General features: G+C 43.6%; 1 protein-coding gene across 1 annotated transcript in view; it reads left to right on the forward strand.

Moving 5' to 3' along the window:
- Positions 1 to 26,071, forward strand: part of ERICH3 (glutamate rich 3) — a 124,949-nt gene that overhangs the window by 3,458 nt on the left and 95,420 nt on the right. Inside the window, exon 2 of the mRNA XM_027874004.1 lies at positions 22,861 to 22,954. Coding sequence (XP_027729805.1) covers positions 22,861 to 22,954 — 94 coding nt within the window. The remainder of the gene's footprint in view (positions 1 to 22,860; positions 22,955 to 26,071) is intronic.

A 26,071-nucleotide genomic window follows, 5' to 3' on the forward strand; every position in this document is an offset into this window, starting at 1 on the left:
ATTTTTGGGGGGGGAATCTTTTCTTCAGAATATTTTCAAAATAATTTTCAGTTGCCTTCATACCAATACTTTCCCCTACATGGATTTTTCTTGTGTATACTTGGTCAGGTACATCTGCCCATTTCATCTTCCTCTTAAGTACCATTTCTGCTTCCACAAGGCTCCATCCAAGCACTGAAGTGTTTATGAATTCAAATTTGGTGTTTTCATTGCCAGTGAGGGTGCAAATCATTATTCCATTTCTTTTCTTTCTTTGGTCCATGAAACAAAGACTTTTAATGTTAATGCAAGGGTTGTTGCTACATTATGACCCCAGGAATGTGCAGGCATTGCCTAGAATATGTACCTGCCCACAGGGCTTTCTAATTTCCCATACTATATTCTTACCTATAAACTAAATCTAGCTGATGTGGATCCAAGGCCTAGAGATCACCAGTGACTTTGGTTCAACCACTGGCCTTGTTGCAGAGAATGTAGATGGTGGGCCAAGGTTATAGGTCATTCTGTTTAGTTATTAGACGTGCTCTTGGGGCATAGAGCTTTCTGCTTCTCTTTTCAACCCACTTTCAAGGAAAAGAAAAACAGCAAACTGAAATTTAACACCGCCAACTCGAAGTGCAGCAATTGTACTTGAGGGCCAGATTTTGCAAACTACTAAAGTTTTCCTCGGAGTGAAAGGAATGAAGTTTTGCGTATGCCACCATTTAGAAATCATAAAAATTTCAGTAGCGAATAAAGAGTTTCTTTAAAGCTGAGAAAGCTTTTCCATCATTACTAAAGCATTTAGTTGTTATCACTTTATTTTCAAGGAGAACACGGTAATGAAGTACAATTGTACAATAAAGCAGACATTTTAATTCCTCAAAACTCCACCAATCAATGAGGGATGCACTGATGGATCCCTCATTCCATTTCTTTGGGATTCTATTACTTACTTCATTACAGCATGAACAATTTACAGACAGATTGTAAGTGGCCAATGCTGACTTGGTTCAGCTATATTTTGGAGTAAATAAAAATGGTCATAAAGACCACTCATAAGGATAGGTCTCTGACTTTTTTTTTAAAGTTAGAATTCCAGATTTAGAGTTGAAAGGGACCTTAGAGGTCATGGGGTCCAGAGGCTCTTCTTTTATAGATGAAGAAGCTGAGATAGAGACAGGTTAATGGACTTGTCTAAAGGCCTACGAGCAGAAAGCAGCAGTTCCAGGAGCTGTTAATGACCTTGTGACAAAGAAGAATAACAGCTAAGACAAGTCAGCTTTTACAGAAGCTCTGTTTGATGGGGGGGTATGCAGCATTCTGTATCCATAGGCCCCCACCTCTCCCCTGAGAGAAGACAGCTGTGTTTGCTCATCTCTTCTCTGAATTTGGTCACTATAATGAATCTGAGTTGAGGGGGAGTCACCTTTTAACATCGTCTATGTTTCCATTATTTTAATCTGGTGTCCTTCTGGTTCTAATTGCCCTTTAATTTAATGACCATCCAGTGATAGAGGCTGATGGAATCTTTGGTGGTCCCATCTTTAAGGAGTTTTCTGTAGAGTCGAATGTCTCAGTAGACAGAGCCTTTGATTAACCTAGGTCACCTGGCCCTATGTTGTTCTTATGAGTGGATTGTATTGATCTTAGACCTCTTAACCATGCGTGAGAATAAGTAAGACATGTTTTAGCTTTTGATTTTTGGGCACGGTTTGGACATCCCCCCACTCTCAGAGCCCAAATACCAAACCACCTACTGAAACAACCCTGGGCAACTGGCTGGCTGAGTGACAGTCTGTTTCCTATAAATACTGAGGGTTAGCTTTGGCCCCTCAAAAATAACTCCAAGGGATGTGGGAGGAATGGGTGAGTTTTTAAGTGACAAAAAAAAAGGGGGAAAAAAAAGAACCAGAGCCAGATACAAGCTTGATGACATTGTCTTTGGTTCAGGGGTCTCTATTTTTCACGTAGATTTAGTCAATGGAAATATGCAATTTCTTCAGCGGAATGTCTTCTGCTGTCACTGAAGGGTGGGATAGAAGTGATTATCAGGGTCTTGGCTCTGCCTGAAAATAAAAACCGAACTGAAAAAGAAGGGGGAGGGGGGTAGGAATGGCCCCCAAGCTCAGGACCCACCAGGGTAGCTGTAAGGTAGGAGGAAGAGCAGGAGACAGTAGTAAAACCCAAGAAGGGAGGCTGCCATAAAACCCAAGCCTCACCAGGGCTTCTCAGCCTGGGTCTGTGAACATGCTGTTTAAAAAAACTGGAAATCCACATTTCGTTAGGATGGGTTTCCTTTGCAGTCATCCACTTTTTATTTTATGCACTCGCCAACATGACTCTGAAAAGGAGAACTTGGCTTTGCCAGACTGGCAAAGGGGCCTAGGACAAAAAATCGGGGTTAAGAACCCCTGGCACAAACCAGCGTGCAACGTGTCTCCAACAGGCAAAAGGATCGGAATGCCACGGGGCACATCCGATTCTGGAGGCCTTGCTGAGGCCTGGCGGGAAAGAAAGAAAAAAGAGAGGCCCAACTCTGGCCAAGCAGAGGAGGCCCGGCCTTGTCGCCTGTGGTCCTCAGGGCTACCCGGGGAGGCAGCTGGGCTACGGGCCCTTTTGAAAGACAAAGAGGGCGTTTGAGGGATCTGCTCAAAGTCCTTCTGAAAGGGGGAGCAGAGGTTGGATCTGGACCCACATCTTCCTGATTCTAGATTTCCTACGCTAAGTCACCCTCCCTTTTCTCAGACTGGGTGAAAACTTACGTGGTTGGCTTCCATCCCCACCTCCCAAGTGGAGGCAGGTCGACTTAACTTTATTTTGTGTTTTAGTGACTATGAAAAAATGGAGGAAGAAGGGAAAAAGCGTTGTTTTTGGTTGCGTTTCTAATGCCAAGGGAGGCTTAAAACTACCTGTGCATCGATGTCTGAAATATTAGGGGTTTCTGTTTGAGAATCAGACATTGCACTGGTGAAGCTTCGGTCGAGGTGCGGACACGTTTAAATCTCCTCACTGCTTCTCGGCAGCCTATCTAGCTGAGAGGAGCTGCGGGGCGGGGGGCGGGAGTCGCGCTGTAGAATGGCCAGTAGAGGAGGGGGGCTTCCTGAGGCTGCTGCCCCAGCCCCACTTTTCTCTCTCTCTTTTTAAAGCACTCTAATGGAGGAGAACAGTGAGGAAAGGGCGAGGGCACAGTTGGTGAACTATACACACAGACGTTTTTTGCAAGATATCCAGAAAAAGTTCTTGGAATGGCAGCTGAACAGCTGAGTTGACCTTCAGCTTTCATCTCCCGGAGTTATCTCTGCAGGGGTCGCTTGGCTTTTTCACGAGGACGGGAAAAGTCAATCACTGAACTGAGGATTGTCAATGTAGTTTATATTGTTCTCTTAGCCTTAAAAAATACAGCGTGTTCTTAATAACTTGGCACGACCCCAGGCTGTGGCTTGTGAAGAGTCACGGCACCGTCTGTCCCTTCTTGCTTGTGTTCCATGATGGGGAGCCCTATACTCCTCCCTCCCTAGAAGGAGGCCCCACTGATGGGAGGTGAGATGGAGGTAGGCCCCTGGACTGGAGCTCTGTCTGCTTTGGAGCTCAGTGTGAGAATGGCCAGGGGAGCCTGGAAGCCTTGCTCACTTGGCTTTGAAATGTTCTGGATTTCATTTATTCAAAAATCGTTGGCGTCTCCGCCACCTACTGGAGGTACGGCCTTCTGGGCAAACTTTTTAACCTCTTTGAGTCTATTTCACCATCTGTGGTAGGAGGGGATTGGCCAGATGGCCTCTGAGACCCTTCTGTTCCCAAATGTATGACCCTACCAGGCTTCCCACACCGATGCCAGCCTGCATCCAGTTAAGCAAACAAGGCTTTGGCTTTGCTTTTGTCTAATTTTGTATCTGCATATGTCTACTCATTGTTCCCCACCTGTCAGCAGTAGGATGTAAGCTCCTTGAGGGCAGGGAGACTTGGGGGCTTTTGTCTTTGTTGTTCCCATGCCTGGCAGAGCACTTGGAACGTGGTGGCTGACATTTCTCACGTGCTTTAGCTTTCCAAAGTGCATAGCCCATGATCCCTGATTCTGAGAAAGCCAAGCTGCTGGATTTCTTGAGCTCGGGAGTTCTGAGCTGTAGGGCTAAAGCCAGTTGGGTGTCCACAAGACGTTTGGCCCCAGTATGGCGGGCTCATAGGAGGGAGGGGGCCACCAGGCTGCCTAAGGAGAAGCAAACTGGCCCAGGCTGGAGACAATCAGGTCGGATGTCCTGAGCTCAGCAGCAGCTGGGTTGGGACCGAGAGCGGCCGCTGCTCTTCCAAGTTGGGCAAGACTGGGAGAGCCAGTCTCAAAAAATCAAATTAAAAGCAAAAGTTTCAAAGTGCTTTACAAACATTATGTCACTTAAGCCTCAAAACATCCCTATGAGGTAGGTGCTAGAGTCATTACTACCCCTCCCATTTTAGAGATGCGGAAGCTAAAGCTCAGACACATCCAATGACTTGCCCAATGCCGCACAGGCAGAATTCAAATTCAGGTCTTCCTGACTCCTTGCCCTGTACTTAACCAACTCTATTGTGCTGCTCCTTGAGCAGAGATGCCACAAACGCCTTCAATGAACAAGTTTGAAGTCATTTTAGGTGGTAGTCTAGTTAAAATAGTAAGGTGCTGAATTACTTTTTCTGTGCAGATATCCCAGTCTAGCCAGGGGGAAGAACTCCCTGCTATATATCAGTGCTCCGGGTTCTTGTACTGGTCGGAACCTTGTTCGTCCCCGAGCGAGTCACCCGTTTGCTTGCCTACCTGGAGTTTTTCTGGAGAAGAAGTAACAAAATAGGCAAGATGAAAGGAATCCTGTCTTGGGATTTGTTACCTTCCAGAAGCTCGTTGCAGAAATCTAAGATTCTGTCTGGGTTGGCATTAAAGTTCGGCTTGGGGCCCAGAGTGCTCAGTGCTTTGACTGCCTTCCAAGGTCTTTTCCACCTCTACTTATCATGGCCGATGGAGGTGAGGAGTGAGTGGCCACTCATAGTCAGGTCACATCTTGGGCTAGCCGTGCACTCTGATTGGAGTGAAAAATGCATTTCTGCTTAACACTGCATTCTCTTTATTTTCATAAGTTGGGAGGGAGGAGTCTTAACAATTAGAGGGTTTTAAGTACAGTTTATTATATCCATCTGCCATCTCCCAACATACTTCATTTTCTTTTTCTCCCTGGACTTTTGAGTCAAAATGTAGGAAGCAACCCTTGAATGCCACTGTCATCTTGCTGGGCCGCAGTCCAATCCCATTTGCCCTTCCTCCACCTCTGGCGTTAGAAAGTTCTGTACAAGTACTCTTGGGCACCAGAATCAGACCGAGAAATAGCCTGCGTGATGCTCTGGTTGCAGGATGTGTCGCTTGGGAGAATGTCTGGTGGAGTTCTCAGACGCGCCTTGGAGCTCTGCTGCCTACCCGCCATCTTGTAGCTTGGCTGTCTTGCTTTAACACTTCCAGAGGTGCATCTGGCGTTATTATAGTTCTTAGTGCAGAAAACTATTATGCTTGTGTTATTTTGGGATGGAGCAAACACTCTTTTGTTTACTTTTATTTCACCTAATGATTGACTTGCAGAACAGTTTCTGATCTCTGTTGGTGGGAGGGATTTTCCTCCCTGGTGTTTCTCTACACTGACCAAATCACAAATTCAGTGAAAAACACAAATAACATCTTAGAGAAAATCCTTCCTTTGATTTTATGTTTGTTGTGGTTTTGGTCAATTACAGTGATAATGCTTCATGACCTGAATCTGGTTTTCCTTTGACAATTTTACAAGTTTTTGTTATGTTCTGAAAACAAAATCAGCCCAATATGAGTAACTTCTCAAAGAGATTTTCATTCGGAAATACAAAATTGTTAAAATAGCTTGTAATAATACTGTTTACAATATAATAATATTGTAAAAATTTTCTGTAATTTGAAATAAAAAAATTCAAACTATGAAGAAAAAAACCATTTAAAGTCTTGATTCCTAAGGGTCTCAGAGGGCTTTATTTGCCACTGAAGACGAAGAAGATGGACAGTAATCAGAAGATGCAGTGTCCCCTTTGGCTTTGGAAATGCTGGTGCAAACTCAGAGGCCACTGCTCACTGTCTCTGTTCCTTTTGTTAGAAAGTCTCCTGATTTGTAATTATCCTTTGAAGTTTTGTTACCTTCTCACTCTTTGCAATGGTGATGTGATGATTCATCACTTCTTATGCCCCTGGTCCTTTTCTCTCTTAGAAGGTCACGTCTTTCTTATTGAATGAGATTCAACTCTCTGCAACATTTTGTCAGACATTTATTTCAAGATTCTGAAAATTGTTAGCTGAGAAGCGAGTGAGGCAATTTCTTTTGAGGTCCAGAAATCACCAGGTGGGAACTTTCCTAGTGTGGCCATAGCCACAGACTACAGTGAAATGGCATCTCATCCCTTCACATTTTGGGCAAGACCTATTGGTGGCAATTCCCAATTCTTTGCAATCTTGCTGCTTCCTTCCTTTTCCTCTTCTACTCCTTCTGAGTGAATGCCAGTAGTGGAGGGAGGGGACGTACGTCTGATCTTGGCTTCATCTGCTCTTTTGGCCGTCCACTGCTCTTGCCCTTGCCAACACAAAAGACTTGAAAATTCTCATTTGATTAGCTGAGTTCCTGTCTACTCAAAAGCTCTTAGTTCAGTTTGTCTTGTGTCTAAATCCATCGCTGATGCTATGAGTACTTACATTTTCTTGCCTCAAGTCTGAATTTTTCAAATACCTGCCTTGTGCTGTTTGCGTGGTTCCATGAGTAATGGCTGACGGTGGCTTTGTATAGTGTTGAGAAAAAAAAAAGAAATGTAGAAAAGAAAAGACCGAATTTAGTTTCTGCTCCATTCCAAATGAAGGGTTATGTTAAGGGGGAGGAACAAAATAGAAACCACATGAGAACATATAGAAGGTCTGCAGAGATGTTTGAGAGATACAATGTAGTCACAGCAAGAAGAAAATGAGTCACATCTTAGAGACGATAGTGAAAGAATACAATTTTGGCTGATTTTTAAAAAATGCCATTTGATCAGTGATCAAATGACTTTCTAGTCATTTGAAATTGGGGGGGCTAAAAAAAAGGAAAATTTATAATCTAGTGAGACCTGGTTTTATGATCGAATTATTCTTTTCCTCTAGTAACAATAAACCCTGATAAAAGAATGCGAATTTCTTTTTGTAGACTAGGGTGCAGTGGTACCAGACCTGGGATGGCATTGCTTGGAGGAACCTCTTGCAAAGAAACTCCTTCCAATGCAAATGGACATCTCCTCTCAGTTTAGAGTTTGAGCGTTGCCTGGGGCACTAAGAGATTAAGTGACTGACCCAGGGTCACACAGTCAGCGCGTGGCAGAAACGGGTCTTGAACCCAGATCTTCCCAACTCTAAGTCATGTTCTCTCTATGCACTAGGCCACACTGCCTAAGAATTTATATTAGAAAAAAATATATATACTCAAATGATTTGCAATTTTGTCATTTATGCAAAGGACAAAAATCCTCTATAACTTAATAGGTAGATTTTAGGACTCACTGTGGCCAAAAGATTCATCTCTTGGTGGCCAGTGTGGTGATAGAGTCTCTTCCCTTCCTGCTCTGCTGGTCTTTAGACAACAGACAGGCAAGGGCATTGTGTGGTCCATCCTGGAATCTCCTCTGCCTTGGTAGAACCCTCCACTGATGACATGCTTGTGACCATTAACAAACATGGCAGACCTTTGAGCATCCTTAGTCTCAAGGGCTGGAAGAAAGCTTAAAGCAAAAGAAAGATACAGACAAGTACTGCAGATACTATAAATAGCACCTTCTAGTTATGAAATGACATTGTAAAAATGTGAAGATTTCAAGCAGAATTGAATCATAATATTTTATGGTAGCCATTAATTTGGTCATCTCTTTCCTTCTCCAGGCTGTGACCAGTAATATTTCATATTTGTGAATTTTATGTGCCATTCATATTAAGAAGTTTCCTGTGCCTCACAGTCCACTGCAAGACCTTTGCGACAGCATTATTCCTATTCGGAAAAGGTCTAGTTCATTCTTTTAAAAAAATATCATTTTACGGATGTTTTTTGTCTTAATGTCACCGTAAGGTAAAGTAGCTGGGTGTTGCGGTAGATAGAGTGCAGGACTTTGAGTCAGGAAGACCTGAGACACTGGCTAGCTGTGTGACCCTGGGCTAGTCACTTAAACATCACCTGCCTCAGTTTCCTCATCTGTAAAATAGGTATAATAAAACATGCATGACATAGGATTGTTGGGAGATCAAATGAGATTATGAATGTAAGGTGCTTTAGATGTTTCAAGAGCCATATGTTAGCTCTGCCCCCTCCCCCCAGCTCTGCATTGAACCTTCCCTTGTAACAAACACAACCAACAAACCCAGTGATCTTGTCCAGACAGGGCATGCCATCCTCCTTGACTTCTGACCCCTCTTCCGGTGAGCAGATGGAAGCATTTTCCATTGTGTCTTCTCCAGAGCCCAGTTGGTCACTGTAGTTACCGAGAGTGAATTCATTCCTCTCTTCATGTCCTTTGCGCTTACATCATTCTAGCCATTGCGCGTATTGCTTTTCTCCCAGCCCTACTCTGGTACGTCCTGGCATGAAGTGATGGTGACCCAGGGTTCTCGAAGGCTTCCTAACAGAGTGCAAGCACTATCTGGCAAGTCCTCCTTGTTAAAAGATTTCTAGTATGGTCCCGGAAATAGACTCCATGTCTGCTTTTTGAAGACTAGTCTAGCTATGTCCGAAACTCAGAGGCTCAACCAAGGCTTTGGGACTAATCAGTTGGCTGTGGCAATCCGTGTAACAAAAATACAATGTGGTCCTCAGTCGTCCGTCTCTTCTACTTTTACTGTGATGGTGGCATAGTGATGGGAAGTGGGGTGAAGAATCGCATGATTATTAGAGCACTGTTGCAGCTCCAAAGGTGAGATCCTTGTCTAATGGCCCGTGAGGGGACATACTCCTGGAGGATTGAATTGCATCGCCCTTGATGTTCTTGACTTAAGCAAAATCAATCAAGCAATCAACAAGTATTTTTTAAGTGCTTACTATGTGCTAACACTGAGCTAGGTGCTGAGGATACAGGTACAAAGAATGAAACAATCTTTACTCACAATTAGTTTACATTCTAATGAGGGAGACAAGTGCATGTAGAATAAATAGCATAAATGTCAATTTAGTAAGTGCCCAGACACATACACAGGGTAGTGAAATAAAAAGGCAATTTGGGAGGAAGGATCTAGCAGTTGTGAAAAGAGAAAATAGATAAACAAATTACAGAAGTGGCAGCAAAATGTAATGTTGGCTTACAGGTTTCCCTTTGAGAAGCCAATAAGTGAATTGACAGATCTGGCTTTATCACTTTCCAAAGGCAAAAAGAAATGATGTTTAGGGGGGCATTTGATCCTATATTGTAGCATTCATGTTCACTATTTGTAAGAAGGTCATCACAGAAATAATGGTCACCTGTGTCAACATCTGGTACAAAGAATGAATATACAAATTCTAAGAAGAACTTGTTAGGGTAATAGGTGAGGGTGGCAAAAAAAGTTAAAAAATCAAATTCAAGGGTAAGCATGAAAAGATGCAAACGTATAGACTGCACTGAAGCTTCATGACAATGTATCATAAATTCTTTCATTAGGAGAAAAGGTATTAGACTTGACAAACACCAAGTAATATCTTTGAAAATGAAATTGATTTTATTTTAATAGATGGGAAACAACTCATTAATGGGGTGGGAGTCATTCTTAAGTCAATTGTCTACCTTTGGTCAGGTCACTGCCTTGTTAACAGAAAGATAAAGATTAACATTAGGCTAGAAGAAAGAATACAAATGGGGAAAAAAGATATATTGCACAATGAAAACAAATCCAATTTAACCCATTTAAATACATTATTGATGCCAAATTTGGAAGTAAATGGGGCAAAAGACAGCAACATTAACTATAACAATTCAATCATGAAGTTTGATTTATATAATTTGATTGCCATAACAGAAATTTAAAGTCACTAAAAACCACCGTAGTCAGAAAATACTTGACTCTTTTGCAAAGTGAAGAGATGTGGTAAGCCAGAGCAATGCCAGTTTACAATATAAACATTTGTAAAACTTATAGAGAAGTACATTGGAAGATTATGCACAGTGTTACCTCATAAAACATTGAACAGCAGTAGAAGGATGAAACAGTTTAAAGAAAGTTTGGTGAGAGACAGGGCTGAGGTGATATTGAAGGCGTTTAGGGACATGCCTAAAGAGGGAAACAAATAGAGAAAAGATGGAAAAGATCTACCAAGATTTTTCACTGTTAAGGACAGTCAGCCACCACATTTGGACGGTGACATTAGAACCTCAAATGTGCTTATGGAAGAGAGGGCATAGACAAGAATAAAGATGGGCAAAGCCCCCAGATTCGGTCAAAGGTACCCAGCAAGGGATGTGCTAGATAGGACAACTTTTTGAGGGTGCTGAGAAATAAATTTTCAGGGCATCTGAAGAAGAATTTATCAAAAATGTGGAAAAATATTGGCTTTTGTCATTACCAAAAGAATGTCAGTAACTGACTACTTTTCTTCTCTTTGAGGTTCTCCATGAGAATGATCCATCCATCTGTGCTTCAAGGACAGGCTTGATTAAGGTATTAGAAGGGAGAAGCAGGCTTGTAGAAATGAAGACATTTTTGCTAGCATGTTACTGAATGAAAATTTTAGAGAATACAAGACTCATGCTTATTGTTGAATACAACAAAAACATTCAGTTTAGCAAAGGCTACCATTTTAAAGGTTCTTTTCCCACCAAACATCTCCTGTACAGATTTTAAAATTATATAAGATTCTTTGAAGAGTGTAACACAGAGATGAACTTAGTCAATGGTCCATTCAACTGCTGAAGTGATCTTCCTAAAGTGCAGGTCTGACCATGTTACCCCCATGCTCAGTAAATCCCAGTGGCTTCCTATTACCTCCAGGATCGAATATCAAATTCTCTGTTTGGTATTTAAAGCCCGTCATTAACTGGTCCCTTCCTACTTTCCTGGTCTTCTTCCACCTGACTCTCCGCCATTTAATTACTTTTCTTGTATAATTCCAAATTGTTTTCCAGAAAGGTCAGGAAAACTTGAATGGCTCCACCAATTTAGTCCTGTTCCTGTACTCCTCTAGCCTCACCCACTCCATTTCTGTTTTTTATCTTTGCCAATTACATGGATATGGATTGGGTATTCGCAGTTGTTTCAATTTGAATTTGATGTATTATTAGTGATTTGGACCATTTTTATATGGTTGTTGTTCATTTATTATTCATGTAGAGCACGCCTTCTGGGCTCACTCCCCTTGCACTTGTAATTTGCAGTCCTAGAGGGACAATTCTTGCTCTATGGGGCATTGCTGAGGGGCCGTATTATCTCTCATGAGCCCCCACTGATGTGATTTCCCGCTAACAATTCATCCGCTGGTTTCATTTAGATTTGTTTAGACAAGGCATTTACTGAGATAGTATAACATCTCAACAAGTACCGTCAATGGGAAACATTTCTTTGGGGAGAACTCTCTCAAAAATATTCCCAGCATACATGGGAAGAGTGGGCATATATTTAAAGGATAATTCCAGTAAGGAGCGTGTGTAGAAAACATGGGTCTAATGAATGAGTAACAACGTCCACATTGGAAGTCCTTTTCTCCCCGTATGTCATCCCCCATGATGTTCCCCTTAGGTGTGGCTTTCCTCTGGGCTCTGTAGAAGTTCATAGCTCTCTAGTCCACAGCTGGCATTCCTGTCTTGTGGAGTGAAAGATCATTCTAAGATTGCATTAGATTTTGGGACAAACATGGTCCCTTCCAAACCAGAGAATTCTGAGCGCTTCTTAGAGATTGTTCAGGTTTGCTAGAAGTTATATGTTGAACTAGTTAAATAAACTGTAGGCTCCACCCAAATGTTGCTCATGAAATGAAATATTTGCAAGCTAGCTTGCCAACAGTCTGCACAGATGGAGATCAGTGGTTTTTTTTTACTAGTTATTTCACCCAGACATATTAAAAATGTAAATAAAAAAATATTAAAGTTCTCCACAGGCTATATCATTAGAATTTTCTGAGTGATACTCTAAGTCAATATTTAGTATAATTGCTGCAATCTGGCAGCTCCAAATGCAAATAAAAAAGAAATGAGGAAAGTAATATAAAATAATTTATTAATATCAGTTCAGTCACCTCATGTAAGATGCAGGCCGCATAGTCTTATTTATGGTTTAATTCAGTAGGCAAGGAGGTTCCTTACTCAGGGATGGAAAATAAATGACCTCTATGTCCATTGCCTCTCTTCAGCTGTCTTCAGCCTTCCTTGGAAGGACAAGCTGGGGATCTGTGTTTTTCTTTTTGACTCCCCCAGAGCTTTAAATCCAAAGCAATGCTATAGCATATCAGAAATTCACCCAAGTAACAATGGTTTGTCAGTAAGGACCCAACTTTGGGTTGTTTTGTAAATTCCTTATGTCTCTATATCTACTTATATGTAGATATGAGAGAGATATGGACAACCATCTCGCTCTGTGTAGATAGATAGTTATAGAAAACCAATTCAGTGTTGCCTATAGACGTCTGTATGTCTACCTCACACAACTGTTATGAGGATCAGATGAGATACTGAGTCTTCTCCTTAGATAACTATAAGATGCAACACAGATGGATGGCCAAGTGGTATCATTACCAAGGTCACACAGCAGGTCAGTAGAAGAGACTTAATTTTATTTTCCAAGGCCCAGAAAACTACCTATGAATCCCTTACAGGACACAAAATATTTTTTAACAGTTTGCTAATTGTTTCCTTTTTAAATATAAGATCTCAAATTTAGAGCTGGAAGAGACCACCTTAGAGGTCCTCTGGTTTAACCCCCTTCACTGGTATTTAAGGACAAATCCCCAAATTAAGCCCCATTTCCTCTTTAATCTACATTCATGGGCTTTAAAATTGTGAGTGCAGGGAAGGATTCACTCCAAGGCCACAAGCATTTATCGAGCACCTATGCTGTACAAAGCTCTGTGGTAGAAACAAAAGGCTTACCGAAAAGAGAAATGGAGGCTCTGAGAGCAGAAAAGGCTCATCCAAAGAGAAACCCGAGTTGGTGGCAGAACTGAGATTCCAAGGAAGATTCAAAGATTCCTAATGCTGGGTTCTTCTAGGTGAATGTTGGTCTGCCCCATTTCCCCTCTTAGTCCATTGAACCCCATTGGAGTTGGCATCTGGCCAGGCTTGGGGGTGTTTGGGCTTGGGCTCTATCTTACACTACTACATTGAGGATTTTCTCCTACGGGGGAAAAATGGACCTTCAGTTAAATAGAGGACTTCCAAGTATGCCTGAAAAACAACAAGAACAAAAAAAAAAAAAACCAGTTGAGTAAAACTTAAAAATACAATAACAGAATAAGTATGTATAACCATTTGGAAGGGATTGTACAAGGATAAGTGTTTACTTTCTAATGGGGGATATGATACAAATGTTCCCTCAAAACTTACTTTGTCATCAGGCCTCATAGAGGTAGTTAAAGAAAACAGAGATCATGAAAGAGGGTTCATTGTATTTTGATTTGGTGATCTTGTCTTTTCATTTACAACTAGTTATTGTCATATCTCTAACTTCACATATCCCAAACTGAATTTTCTCTTTCCCCAAAACTGTTCCCCCTCCTGAGTGCCCTTTGGTTGTTGATAATATCATCATTTGAACACTCACCTAAACGCCTTGGTCATATCTGATGAAATCATCCAAACTTAACAATTATTATGCACGTGCTCTATGACAAAAATATTGTGCTGTGATGCTGAAGAAGAAAGGACACAGAGTTATTACCATCAAGGAGCTTGCTGTCTTGGTAGGGCAAATGGCACATACAGTGATTATGAGCAGAATCAAGAGCCAATCAGTCAAAAAACATTTATCCAGCAATTCTATTAAGTGCCAGGTGCTGGAGATACAAAGACAAAAATGAAATCCTCCATGCCCTGAAGAACCTTACATTCTATGAACGTGGAAAGTTCTTGAGAGTGGCATCCAGAAGTACCATGAGAGTTCTGAATAATAAGTCATTTTATATCAGGGAAGACTTCATGGAAGAAATGGCCTTTGACATGGGTCATGACATTTGGGTGGGTACCTTCAAATATAGAGCCTTATAGATTTTTGTTCCTGTCCTAATTGTAAGACTGGCCCGGTGTTTGGCACATAGTAGGCATTTGATAAATGATTGTTGGATGTTGAATTTGACTCAGGAAGTATTGGAGTGAATCAACAGAGCTTTGAAAAACTCTCAAGATATGGTGGAAAGTCTGTGGATTTCCACTGAAAATGTGCTGATTTAAATATTTGCCTTAACTTCACTTTTGTTTTTATATCTCCAGTTCTTAGCACAACAGCTGGTATACATACAGTACATCTGACCACACATATACATGTATGCATACACACATATGTACATATAAACCCTACATAAATAATATACACATCATATATAGAGACACATATACTCTATGTATACATACAATCTAAATCTATGTCTATATATCTATTATCAGTGTCTGGTATAAGACAGTCACCTTAAGAATTCCTTTTTTCCTCCATCTTCCTTCCTCCCATTATTTCTGGTATAGAAACAAAATTATCTAAGCTACATATGAAGGCTTTATAGGGAGGGCAAGAAGAGATAAATTACAAAATGTGTGTGTACATATATACATATATATGTATATGCATGTGTATATATATCTGTATTTATGTCTATCATTTATCTATCTCTGTCTCTTTTTATCTATCTATCCATCCATCGTGTCTATCTATTCATCTATCTATCCTATCTAGCCATCTAGCTCTCCATCTCTCTGTCCTCTCTATCCATCCATTCATCCATCCATCCATCCATCCATCCATCCATCTCTCTCACAAAACAGGGAACTCCAAAGGTGACCAGCTGTAGATCTCATCTAGAACCATCTGTTTGAATAGAGTCTAAAAATCCCAAACCTATCCATGGACATCTGCCTTTTAGTTCTAGGCCTGTGCATGTTGTAGGTACAGTCTTTCTCTCTCACTTGATAGACAGATAAAATTGGGTATCAGAACTGCTTTTCTGTCGTGTATGTAATGTTTTGTATTCTGTCTGGGCCCTCTTGTCAGTCAGTCAGTTGATTGGGCAGAATGCCCAAGCATTTGTGTGTTGATGCCCACCATGTCTCAGGCACTATGCTAAGTGCTTGGGGAATATCAAGACACAACATCTGACACCACCTTCTCCCAGAGAAGTTCCTTGCTGTTGGATGCAGAATCAGAGAGAGAACCCCTCCCTCGCCATCAGAGAGCCTGAAATCCCACCACCAGAGAAGAGTGTGTTCAGCACTGACTCTTTCTCTCATGGAATATCGCCAACAGCTTTATTTAGCCATTTATATGCTATGTGAATGAACTGGTCAAACTGATTCCCTTAGGAAGGGCTTGACCAGCCTGGGTGAAGCTGTTCAGAATTCCATCACTCTTCCCCCCAAAAGAGGGAGGACCAAAAGGTGGGGAAAGAAGTCCTAAAGGGGTTTCCATTCAACCTGAACAACAACATTCTGCCCAGCAGGGCTGACCCACTTTCAAGACGGTAACATTATTTTGGCCTGTTACCAACTTCTTAATAAACTAGGAAAAAGACAAGCACTCACCAAGCACTTGGCTGTGGCACAGTTAAATATTTATGGTTCATGACCCAGTTCCCACCCTTGAGGAGTGACTCTTTGTGGGGCTTGGTGGAGTGCTGGAGACGATGTGTACTGAAATCAGTTTTAAAGCAGGTCTGAGCCATAGGGATGGATATGAGTGGCCACTTTGCCCACCTCACCTCCTTTTATAAATGAAGAAACCAAAACCTGGAGAAGACAAATACTTGTCCAGCTTCATACAGCTTGGTGGAACTGAGAAGACCCAAGTGTTTTGACTCTTAATTAGTATAATGACTTCCATTCCTCAGATCTAAAAATAATCTGTTAACAATAATTCTTATCTAAAAGAAACCAGGTCGCTGGATCTGTTGACATTCAGTTGTCTAAGATGAGCACATTTTTATGTATTCTAGTCATCTCATGAATTGGGCTTAGGTCCTTTGAAAGCAGAAGCTCCTTGTCTCACGCTTCTTTCTGTATGCTCAGTCCCTAGCATAATGCCATGGACACAGAATGTGCTCAGTAAATGCCTATTGATGATGGTGACGATGATGAGGCCTTTCCTTTTAGTTGGGTTTCCATGGGAATCTATCTTTGAGGCCAGATTAAAGCATGGTCAGATGGGGGGGAGGGGGTAGCCTTGGGGAAGAGATCTCTTGACTTATTGCTGTAGATTTTTAACCATGATGATCCCTTAGCCCATTGATAAGAGGAGTAGAGAAGAGAACTAAGGTGCAGGGTGGTGGATCTGAGAGGGAAAAGTGCTAGGCAAGCTGATTTTGGGGAACTCTTTTGTGAAAGCTACTTTCCAGACCATATTAAAGGAAGAAATATTGTCTAAGCATACGATCATTGGACAAGATCTGTCCTGAATTCAGGGAATGCCATAACTTCTTGCCCCCAGTTTCTTTAATCAACAATTTGAGCATTCCTCTTTACACGACTTTGCAAGGAGAGTGATTTAAAGACAATTGAGTCAGAAAAGAAGAGAGTTAAGTCTATCGTATCACAGTACACTGATGATTTCTCTTACAAGCTTGTGAACCATGGAATCAGGACTATTAGGAGTGAAGGACACCTCAACTTTCTGCAGATGAGCAACTGAAAAGATGGTCTAAGAAATAGAAAAGGGTAAGCACTGGAAAGGGGATCAGTGGCAGGAAACCTTTGATCGTGTGCCTGGGCCAGCAGGGCTGGTTTTCGGGGTGCCTCTATCTCTGAAAGCCTCCAGCTTCGGACTGTCTGCTGATGTAAGCTCACAGCAGCATTTATTCCTGCTGCTTGGGCATCCTCAACCCTGAAGGTGACATCTTCGCTTCTGGGCTTTGAGGTCAGTGTTTTGTCCCTAGAGGACAAAACAAAACTGTTACATTTGAGAGAATAAGATTCCTTTGTGAACCCTACACTGTCTGCATGTCATTGGCCTCTCAGAGCATGTCTCCCTGTCTCTCCAATGAGCATGAGATGCACCTGACGTCTCTTCCTCATGGGCTCATTGAGAGGCTTCAAATAATGTTTGTAAAAGCTCTTGGCAAACTTTGATGTAAGGGTGAGCCATTGTGATGGAGACGCTGACAATGGTGATGATCACAATGGCCCCAGTGGTGATGGTGACAATGACGGCCCCAGTTGCTACTTCAATTGGCCTGATCAGGGATTCATTCCTGTTCTCCCTAAAATCGCTCAGAACCTCAGAACCATTTCTGTCTCTGCACAAGATGAGCGTGTTCGCGTCAGGTTTCCTTGAAATGGAGCTCTTGGGCATTTTGGAAAAAATACCAAGATGGCTCTGCTCTCCCGAGCTCCATTAACCATGAGCATCTTCCATATAAATATGGATTTGGAAGGAGGTTAACCCTCTTGGAAGGAGAGTAGGAGAAAACAAAGCCAGAAAGAGCAGAGTGCATTGCCCTAGACCAGAAGAAAAGAGAGACCTGAGGTCAAGTCCTGGCCCTTCTTTTCTCTGGCTCTGTGACTTTAGGCAAGTCTTAAGCTTCAATTTTCCCGCCTCTAAAATGGGAATGCTGGTACTACTCGCTTCACCTGTTAATGAGGCTCATTGGAGATGTCCTTGAAAAAATAACTGGTCATGGTAAAACACTATGTCAGTTATTATTACCAGGAATCTAGACCAAAACCAAAACATCGGAAAGCCTGAGCTCAGAGTAGTAGCTTTGCACTGTCCTGAGGCCTCTCGTTCAATCAGATTCTATTCTGGCTTCTTCAATCAAGCCTAGAGGAGATCCAAGGGCTTCCAGATCCAAGGTAATCCCCCACCGCAGGGCAGTACTGAACAAAACGGCGTTTCTTGTTGTGGACTTGGCCCATTGTAGACTTGAGGGAGACCTGTCTCATTGAGTCAGCAAGTGCAGAGCTTCTCTCCCAGTTCCCTTCCCTGGCTGCCGTGTGCTGTGTCTCATCTTCCCCGTTAGAATGTGAGCGTCATGAGGGCAAGGACTTCATTTTTTTTTTAAATTTGTATCCCCAGTTCTCAGCACATGATAAGCACTTAGAGATAAGGACTGGACTCCTGATTTTATTGGGCTGGGGAACTCCCAGGTGAGGAAACCCTGCCAACGCAAGATAGCACCTTCTCTATGATTCTCCAACTCAGAGACTTGTCTAGAGCAAGTGGTAAAGTGACTTGCCCAGGAACCCACGACCAGGATGTGTCAGAGCTGGACTCAAATCCAGACCTCCCTGACAAATTGCCATTCATAGTCAATGCCTGATAAATCCTTTGGCAGCTAGGAGGTGCAGCGGATAAATTGATGGGCCTGAAATCAGGATGACCTGAGTTAAAATCCAGCTTTGGACATGTCACCTAACCTCGGCCTGCCTCGGTTTTCTCATTTGTAAAATGGAGATAAAAATAGCGTCAACCTCCCAGGGTTGTTGTGAGGAACACGTGAGATATTATTTATAATTCTTTGCCAACCTCAAAGCACAATCTTAGAACAAGCAATCCATTCATTCATTCATTCATTCACTCATTCATTCACCTCAGCAAGGTCTTTCCTAAGCGGGAAGCTTGTACCTTTGGCACCTCGTCCCTTTTTAGTCCTCTTCTGTCCTCTTCCCACAGGGACTGAAGTTTGCCAGTTCCACGTCCTGAAGGATCATTAGAATAAAATCTCCCTTCTGGCTCGAGAGAATAGGAAACCCTTGAGCTGGGCCTTGGGAAGATAGGTGGGAAGTTAGCAAATGGAGACTGGGGCTAGGAAGATGAGGATCACAGATTGAGAGCTGGAGAGGGACTGGAGAGGTCCTCTCATCCAGCCCCTTCATTTTCTAGATGAAGAACTGAGACTTGGGGAAATTATGAATTGTTCAAGGTTGTACAAGTCGTGGGTGGAACACCCCACATCTCTACCCAAGACTCAGACCCCAAACGGGGTACTCTTTGCACAGTCTATGGAAGAAGGTGTTTTCCATGTAGACAGCAGCAAAGGGTATTGTTCACAGCACATGAGTGGGAAAATCTGGGACGTGTTGAGGAGATTGCAAGTTAGTCCATTTTTCCAGGAAACCGGGTTCCATGTAGGGGAGGAATGAAAGATCACACTAAAAGGGAGATTGGGTCTAATTTACAATGATGTTCATTAGGCAGGTGAATGCTCTTTCTTGGGTTTTATTCAGCAAGTGCAGGGTGATGACTGGATGGGAGTTGAGAGTGAGGAAGATTATTCCCTGGGTAGCTGCGTAGGGGACAGTTTGGACTCGGAAGAGAATAGATATGGGGGTACTAATGGGGCCGCTGCAGGCATCCAAGCCAAGTTAATGAGAGCTTTAGCTCCATTCCAGCTCATTCAATAGCTAGCACGATGGCTGTATGGTTGGAAAGGGGAGATTGATGAGTCATGATGGAGGCAGAAATGATGGGACTTGGCAACTGATGAGACATTGGGTTGGACTGTCAGGGTTGGCTCTGAGGTTTAGAGACTGTTTAATGCCAATATCAAACATCTGTGGAAGTGAGGACCAAGAGATGTACGGTTTAAGTTGCTTGGTGGGAATCTCTGCTAAGTAGCTTGAAAGTTCTGGTCTGGAGACAGATGCAGATTTGGGAGTCATCCACATGGAGGTAATAATTAAAGCCATGGGAATGGATGAGGCTACAGAGAGAGAGACAAGAGGGAGAGAGTCCCAGAGGAATGCTCAAAGTCAGGGGTGGGGGAATGAAGTTGAGCCAGCAAAGGAGGCAGAGTGGAGGGTCATCGGAGGCAGAGGGGGTGTGAAGAATGAGGAGCTGACTGTAGGGTCATCGATGCCATCCTGGAAGGGCCCTTGGAGGCTGTCCTGTCGGAGCGTCTCATTTTGCAGATGCGACGTAGAGAGGTTAAGCGGTTTGCCTAGGACCACATGCTCGAAAGAATCTCATGGCTTCCTGGTGCTGAGGCCGGCAGTCTTTCCACCCTATGCTACTCAGTAGAGTCAAATACGGTGGAGACCTCAGTTAAGGTGTGGTTAGACAGTAGGTCATTGGATTTAGTTTTGGGAAAATCAGTGATGGTTTTGAAGGAACAGATTCATCATAGAAAGAGAGTGGAGGTCAGATTTCAAGGAATTGGGCTTTATGTTGGTAAGAAAGCACTGGTGCTGCTTGTATCACCCAAGGAGCTGGGTTCAAATCTCACCTCTGCTACTTGCTAGCTATGTGACCTTGGGTATATCACTGAACTTCTCTGGGCTTCAGTTGGCTCATCTATAAAATGAGGGGGAGTTAGTAGTTGGTCTCCAGCGTTCTGTCCAGCTCCCAGTTTAATGCGTTGGATGATATGGATAAGTAAACTTGATCAATCAATCAACAATATCTATTAAATGCCTCCTATGTGCCAGGTACTGTTCTAGGTGCTTGAGATACAAAGACGGAAGTGAAACAGTCCCTGCCCTCTGGGAGCTTACATTCCATCAGAGGAGGCAACCTGTACGTACATAAGTAAATACAAAATATGGACAATATACATGCCAGGGGCTTGGGGAGCAGGGTGCTAGCAGCTGGAGGGGAGCCAGGAAAGGTGTCATATGGGAGGTCATGCTTGAACCAAGCTTTGAAGGAGACTTGAAGAAAGCAGTACTGTGAGGAGTGCATTCCAGTCATGGGAGTCAGCCATGAGAACGACTGCCATGTCTGAGGAGCAGGAAGAAGGCCAGATTCCCTTGTGTCAAGTGGAGCAAGTGTGAAAAAGCAGGGTGGGGACTGGCTGGGAAAGGCCTTTAAATGCCAAACAGGGGAGTCTATACTTTATTTAGCCTTGCTGTTTAGGACCGAGCTGGGCAGGAATCTAAATGCCCCAAAGAGGAGTCTGCATTTGATGTGAGGTGCTGGGATTCCTTGAGAAGAGGAGGGCACAGTCAGACGTGTTCTTTCAGAATCACTTTAGCTGCTGGGCCAGGGAATGAAGTGACAAGGGCCAGAATGTGGGGGGGGGGTGTGGGTGTGGTAGAAGGGGACATATGTAAGAGCTTTTGTGGAGGAAGAAATGATAAGGTCTAAAAATTCGTGAGATACGTGGAGTGAGTGAGAGAGAGGGGTCTTGAGACTGGACACCAGGATGACCGTAAGGATGGTGGTATCCTTAGCAAATACAGGGAAGTACCAGAGTGGCATGGGTTTAGAAGGAAAGATAAGGAGCTCATTTTGGGACACAAGGAAGTGTGACGTGCTTGTGGGATGTCCAGTTTGAAATGTCTGCTAGGCACTTGGTGGTCAGGATTATAACTCAGGAGAGAGACCAGGACTGGATTTACAGATCTGGGGTTTATCTGCAGAGAGATGATAATTAAAGGCCTGGAAGTGAATGTGGTCACCAATGAAAGAGTATGTAGAGAAAAGAAAAATGGGGTCCAAGACAGAGCCTAAAGGACACTCACATTTAATAGGGTTGATGTGGATACGCCACAGAAGACTGAAAAGGAGTGGTCGGGGGGAAGGAGGAGAGCCAGGAGAGCATTTGTCACAGACTCCCCAAAAGAAGAGTGTGTCCGGAAGCGAAGGTGCTCATCAATGTCAGATGCTGCAGAGAGGCCAAGAAGGATGAGGAGTGAGGAAAGACCACTGGCTTTGACAATTAAAAGCTCAATGATAACTTTGGAGAGAGAATTTTCACCGGAATGAGAAATGAGTGAGAACAGAGGAAGTGTAGGCAGGCACAGGAGACCATATTTTCTAGGGTTATGAGTTGTGAGAAGGGGAGAACATGGAGCCATGGCAGAGGGCCTCTATTTTTCCGGTGAAATAGGCAAAGTCCTCAGGGTGGAGGATGGAGGGTGGAGGTATTATGGCCGGCTTGAGGAGAAAAAAGAAGGTTTATGATGATGGCTATGGAGAGTGGAAGAGAGACTTAATTGGTAAGGATTAAGATGATTGCTCAGTTGCAAAGAAAGCCCCGTGGAGATTGGATATCGTCAACTTGTAATGGACCCAGAAGGCTTGGTTGCCGAGTTCTTCCTCCACCTGCATTGAGAGCATCTGAGGAAAAGGAGCAAGGAAGGAGGAATGAGGGAATTACCCAGGGTGGGGGTTTGGGGCAGGTGAAGGGAGTCAGGTTCAAGACTGGAGTGCAGCAGGCTAGCCAAGAAGGTGATGGTATGAAAGCAACATCAGTCAGCTTAGCTGGAGAATCTGGCAGAGATTTTACATTTTTTTGAGGGCAAGGACTGTCGCTTTTGTCTTTGTCTTAGGGCCTAGCACAATGCCTGGCACACAGTAGGTGCTTAAGAAATGCTTGAATGAATGTGTCAACAATTTGAAAGGCTAGATGTGGGTCCTCCCTATTTATTTAGTTGAGAAGTGTCCACCATTAGAGCACGCTGAGTAAGCAGCATAAGCCGCAATGTGGCCGCTTTAAACAATGAAAAAGAGGCTTGTGCTTTGACCTTTAGGAGCATGGTCCATTTGAGAGAAATCAGAATTGTTGATTCCTTCAGTGAGTTTGGATGGGAGGGGAAAATGGGGTCTGGGCCACACCCAATGGGTCCCAGTGACTCCTAGGAGCAGGGAAATGGCCCTGTCAGGCTGGGACAACGATCTCCTTCTAATCTGGTTCCTTGCAAGCAGCCTCTTGAAGCCTGAGCTCAGGGGCTGCATTTGGGGATTTAACAATATCCACCAAAATCTCATGATACTAACTTCGTGTTTGTTTTAAACCCTTTCAGGCCACTTGCAACCTATAACAGTCTGACAGACAAACACCTGGTTGGCTACTTTAGCAACGTAAGAAGAAGGAGACATCTGCAGAGATCAGGGCTGGTAAGCCTTCACTCCCTCTCACCCTCCTGGGAGCTCGTGTCGTTAAGTGGTTTTCACCTTTCATGTTGAAATGGCACACATTTTATCAGCTCCCCTTCAGTCTTACGAGCCTGTTTGAAGTGAGGTCTAGCTAAAAGAGAGGAGGTGGAAGAGGGGGGCAAAGGGGAGGAGGACCAAGGATGCCTTGTTTCCTAGTGCAGAGGGTAAGCTTTAATGGGGGAAAATATGGGCTAGGTTGGTGGAGGAGATATGTGGGGAGGAGGCAAGATGAGCCTGTATTGTTCCTCCCAGAGAACATTGTTCTTTGACCAGCAGATTGCCTGTGGTCCACTTCCGCATAGTGTTAAGAAGGTCTATGCATTCAGACTAAATCTTCTCTGCCCTAGGTGATAAATCTTGTAAAGAGGCTCACCCCAGACTCTGTAAATGAGCAAAGAGGAAGATTTTCTCAAGGCATTGGGAGAAGTAGGGACAACTGAGCTCAGTTACTGAAACAACCATTATCCAAAGCCATTGGCTGCCAAGGGTCTCTTTTCCAGAATCAGCTAAAGTAAGCTGCCCTTCTCTTCCAACAAGCAGCTAACTAGGGTTAGGCCATGGGCTACTGAAGTTTAGAAGGCACTCTTTGTGTAGAATAGAGGACAGGACATTGGTGTTGTAGTCAGACGGCTGGGGCTCACACCCCACTTCTCTCACCGTCTGAGTGACCTTGGACAACCTCGAGCCTTGGTTTCCTCATCAGTAAAATAAGGAGATGGAACTATGGGACCTCTAATGTTCCTTCCAACTCTAGGGATACAATCCCATGACGACAGTCCTTCGACAGTTTGGAAACGACTGAACTTAGCTTCTATTGAGCAGAGATAATTAGTTTAAATAGGGGGCTGTCAGATGGCTGTTTGCTCTTCCTTCTGGAACCCCTATCCCAGGTGAGCCCCTCCCTCACACAGTCCTACGATGGTCTCCATTCTTCCCCAGCAAAATGGTGTCCCAGGGTCTCTTCTCCCATGGTTCCTCATGTCCCAGGTTACCCCTGCCCCATTCCAGACTCAACTGAATTTGTCTTGAGAAATTGATTTGAGGGGACTTTTCGTGCCGCTTTCCTTAAGTGTAAAAATCCACATGACAGAATACTGAAATGGGTCTAGAAGACTGTTCCCTGCAGTGTGAGGATGGCAGCCCAGCATGTGTGACTCTTGTCTGAGTCCTCCCAAAAGCCTTCCTTGCTTGCTCTGGGCATCCTGGGGGCACCAGCAGAGCGCCCTTCCTGCCGCCTGGTCATCCCTAATCCTTGTCGCGTGAGCAGGCCCTCCTTTAATGAGGTCCTTCATTCCTGTCCCTGGAAGCTCTTCATTGATTACCTAAGATTATGTGAAGTTGTTGTCTCTTGTGTGTTGATGCCTTCTGGGTTCTGCCGGGGTGCCCTGAGGTTTTGCTCCATTCATTCTTTCTTACTTATTTCCTTTTATCACACTGTTTTTTTTTTTTCATTTCCTCCTCAGGTTAGATTATGTGACACCCTCTCCATGTGTTCCTTCTAGGAGACAGCTTTTCTCTGGACGTTTCCTACATCTACAAAATGTGATGGCTTCCTTCTTTCTGTTACCCTATGGTCCCCATAGGCTTGAGTGTATTTGTAGTGTTCACGGATCCTGAGTCATCGTGGGGCACGTACTTGGCAGCCCTAAATTTTCCAGTCACAAGATCATCGCTTTTTAGCTAGAAGAGGCCTTCAAGGTCAGCTAGTGTGACCCTTTCATTCCGAGGATGAGAAAGCTGAGGCACGGAGAGAAAGGGAGATAGAAGAGACTTCAGAAGTCATTTTGTCCAGGGAAATGACTTGCTCAAGGTCACATAGCTAATAAGTGACAGAGGGGGGATTTGAATCCAGCACTCTGACTCCAGAACCATTTCTCTTTTTATTGTACCACACTGCCTGTTTGGAGATTTCTAGGAGCCTACAGTTCATGTCTTGATAGATATATCCATACAGGATACACATTAAAAGTCTTGGAAAAGTAATCTCATTAATTAATTAATTTTAATTTAATTTGTTAATACTACACTGACATTTGCATAATGCTTACATACATTATCTTATTTGAGGTAGTTACCAAAGGTATTGTTATCTCCCTTTTACACATGAGAAAACTGAAGCTCCTCGAGTGTAAGGAGCAGTTAGGTTTCCTCATGGCTGGAATGCTAGACCTGAGTTCAGATCCTGCCTCAGACTCTTGGCAGCGGTATGACCCTGTGCCAGAGGGACTGAAGCCCAGAATGAGCTTAAGCTGCCGAGGACAGTTAAAGACAACAGAACGACATTTCTGCCTCTGCTGGGGGAACAAAAGGGAGGCTCCGGGATGGCTCGGGCTAGATGGAGTGGACATCCCTGCCCTCCATGCTTCTTTCACTTCTGTTTTCTCTGCCAAGGAGGAGAACTGGACTGGAGCAAAGAGAATAAAAATGGCTAAGGGGGAGGTGGGCCCGAGATAAGCAAGGAATTAGCGAGGAGACCTCCAAGCTGCCTTTGCTGAATCAGATCACACGGCCAAGTCGCTAGACCTTTGGAGGTGATGTGGGGCACTTCTTGGGCTTTCTCAACAACTGGCGTGTGCCTCAGTGTCCTCAACCATGAAATGAGGAGGCTGGACCAGCTGGCTTCTCCACTTCTAGCTCTCTGAGCCCATGAGCCCAAGAGAGATTCTGAAAGAGCTGGCCAATGGGATTGGTGAGCACCTATCAGTGATATTTGGAAGACCACAGAGAATGGGAAAGGGGAAATGTCTTAATTGGGGGGGGAGGGAAGAAAAGGAAGAGAATAGAATCTGAAAACAATTGTCCAAGGAGATTGACTTCAACTCCTCCCAAAGTTCTAGAACATACGAGGGATGGCTAGTGAATGTCTAGAGAAAGCAGCAGCGACCACCAAGTGCTGCCATGGCCTTCTCAAGAACAGATCACGCCACACTCACTGCATTTCCTTCTTTTGTCAGGATGACTGGTGTTAGCTCCAGGGAACGCCATAGAGTTTACCTAGATGTGATGACAGCATCTGCCAGTCTCTCAAGCCGTTCTTATAGAAAAGAGAGAGAGAGAGAGAGAGAGAGAGAGAGAGAG

This window comes from Vombatus ursinus, unplaced genomic scaffold (genome assembly GCF_900497805.2).
Source record: "Vombatus ursinus unplaced genomic scaffold, bare-nosed wombat genome assembly UNPS02014804.1, whole genome shotgun sequence".
NCBI classification, from domain to species: domain Eukaryota; kingdom Metazoa; phylum Chordata; class Mammalia; order Diprotodontia; family Vombatidae; genus Vombatus; species Vombatus ursinus.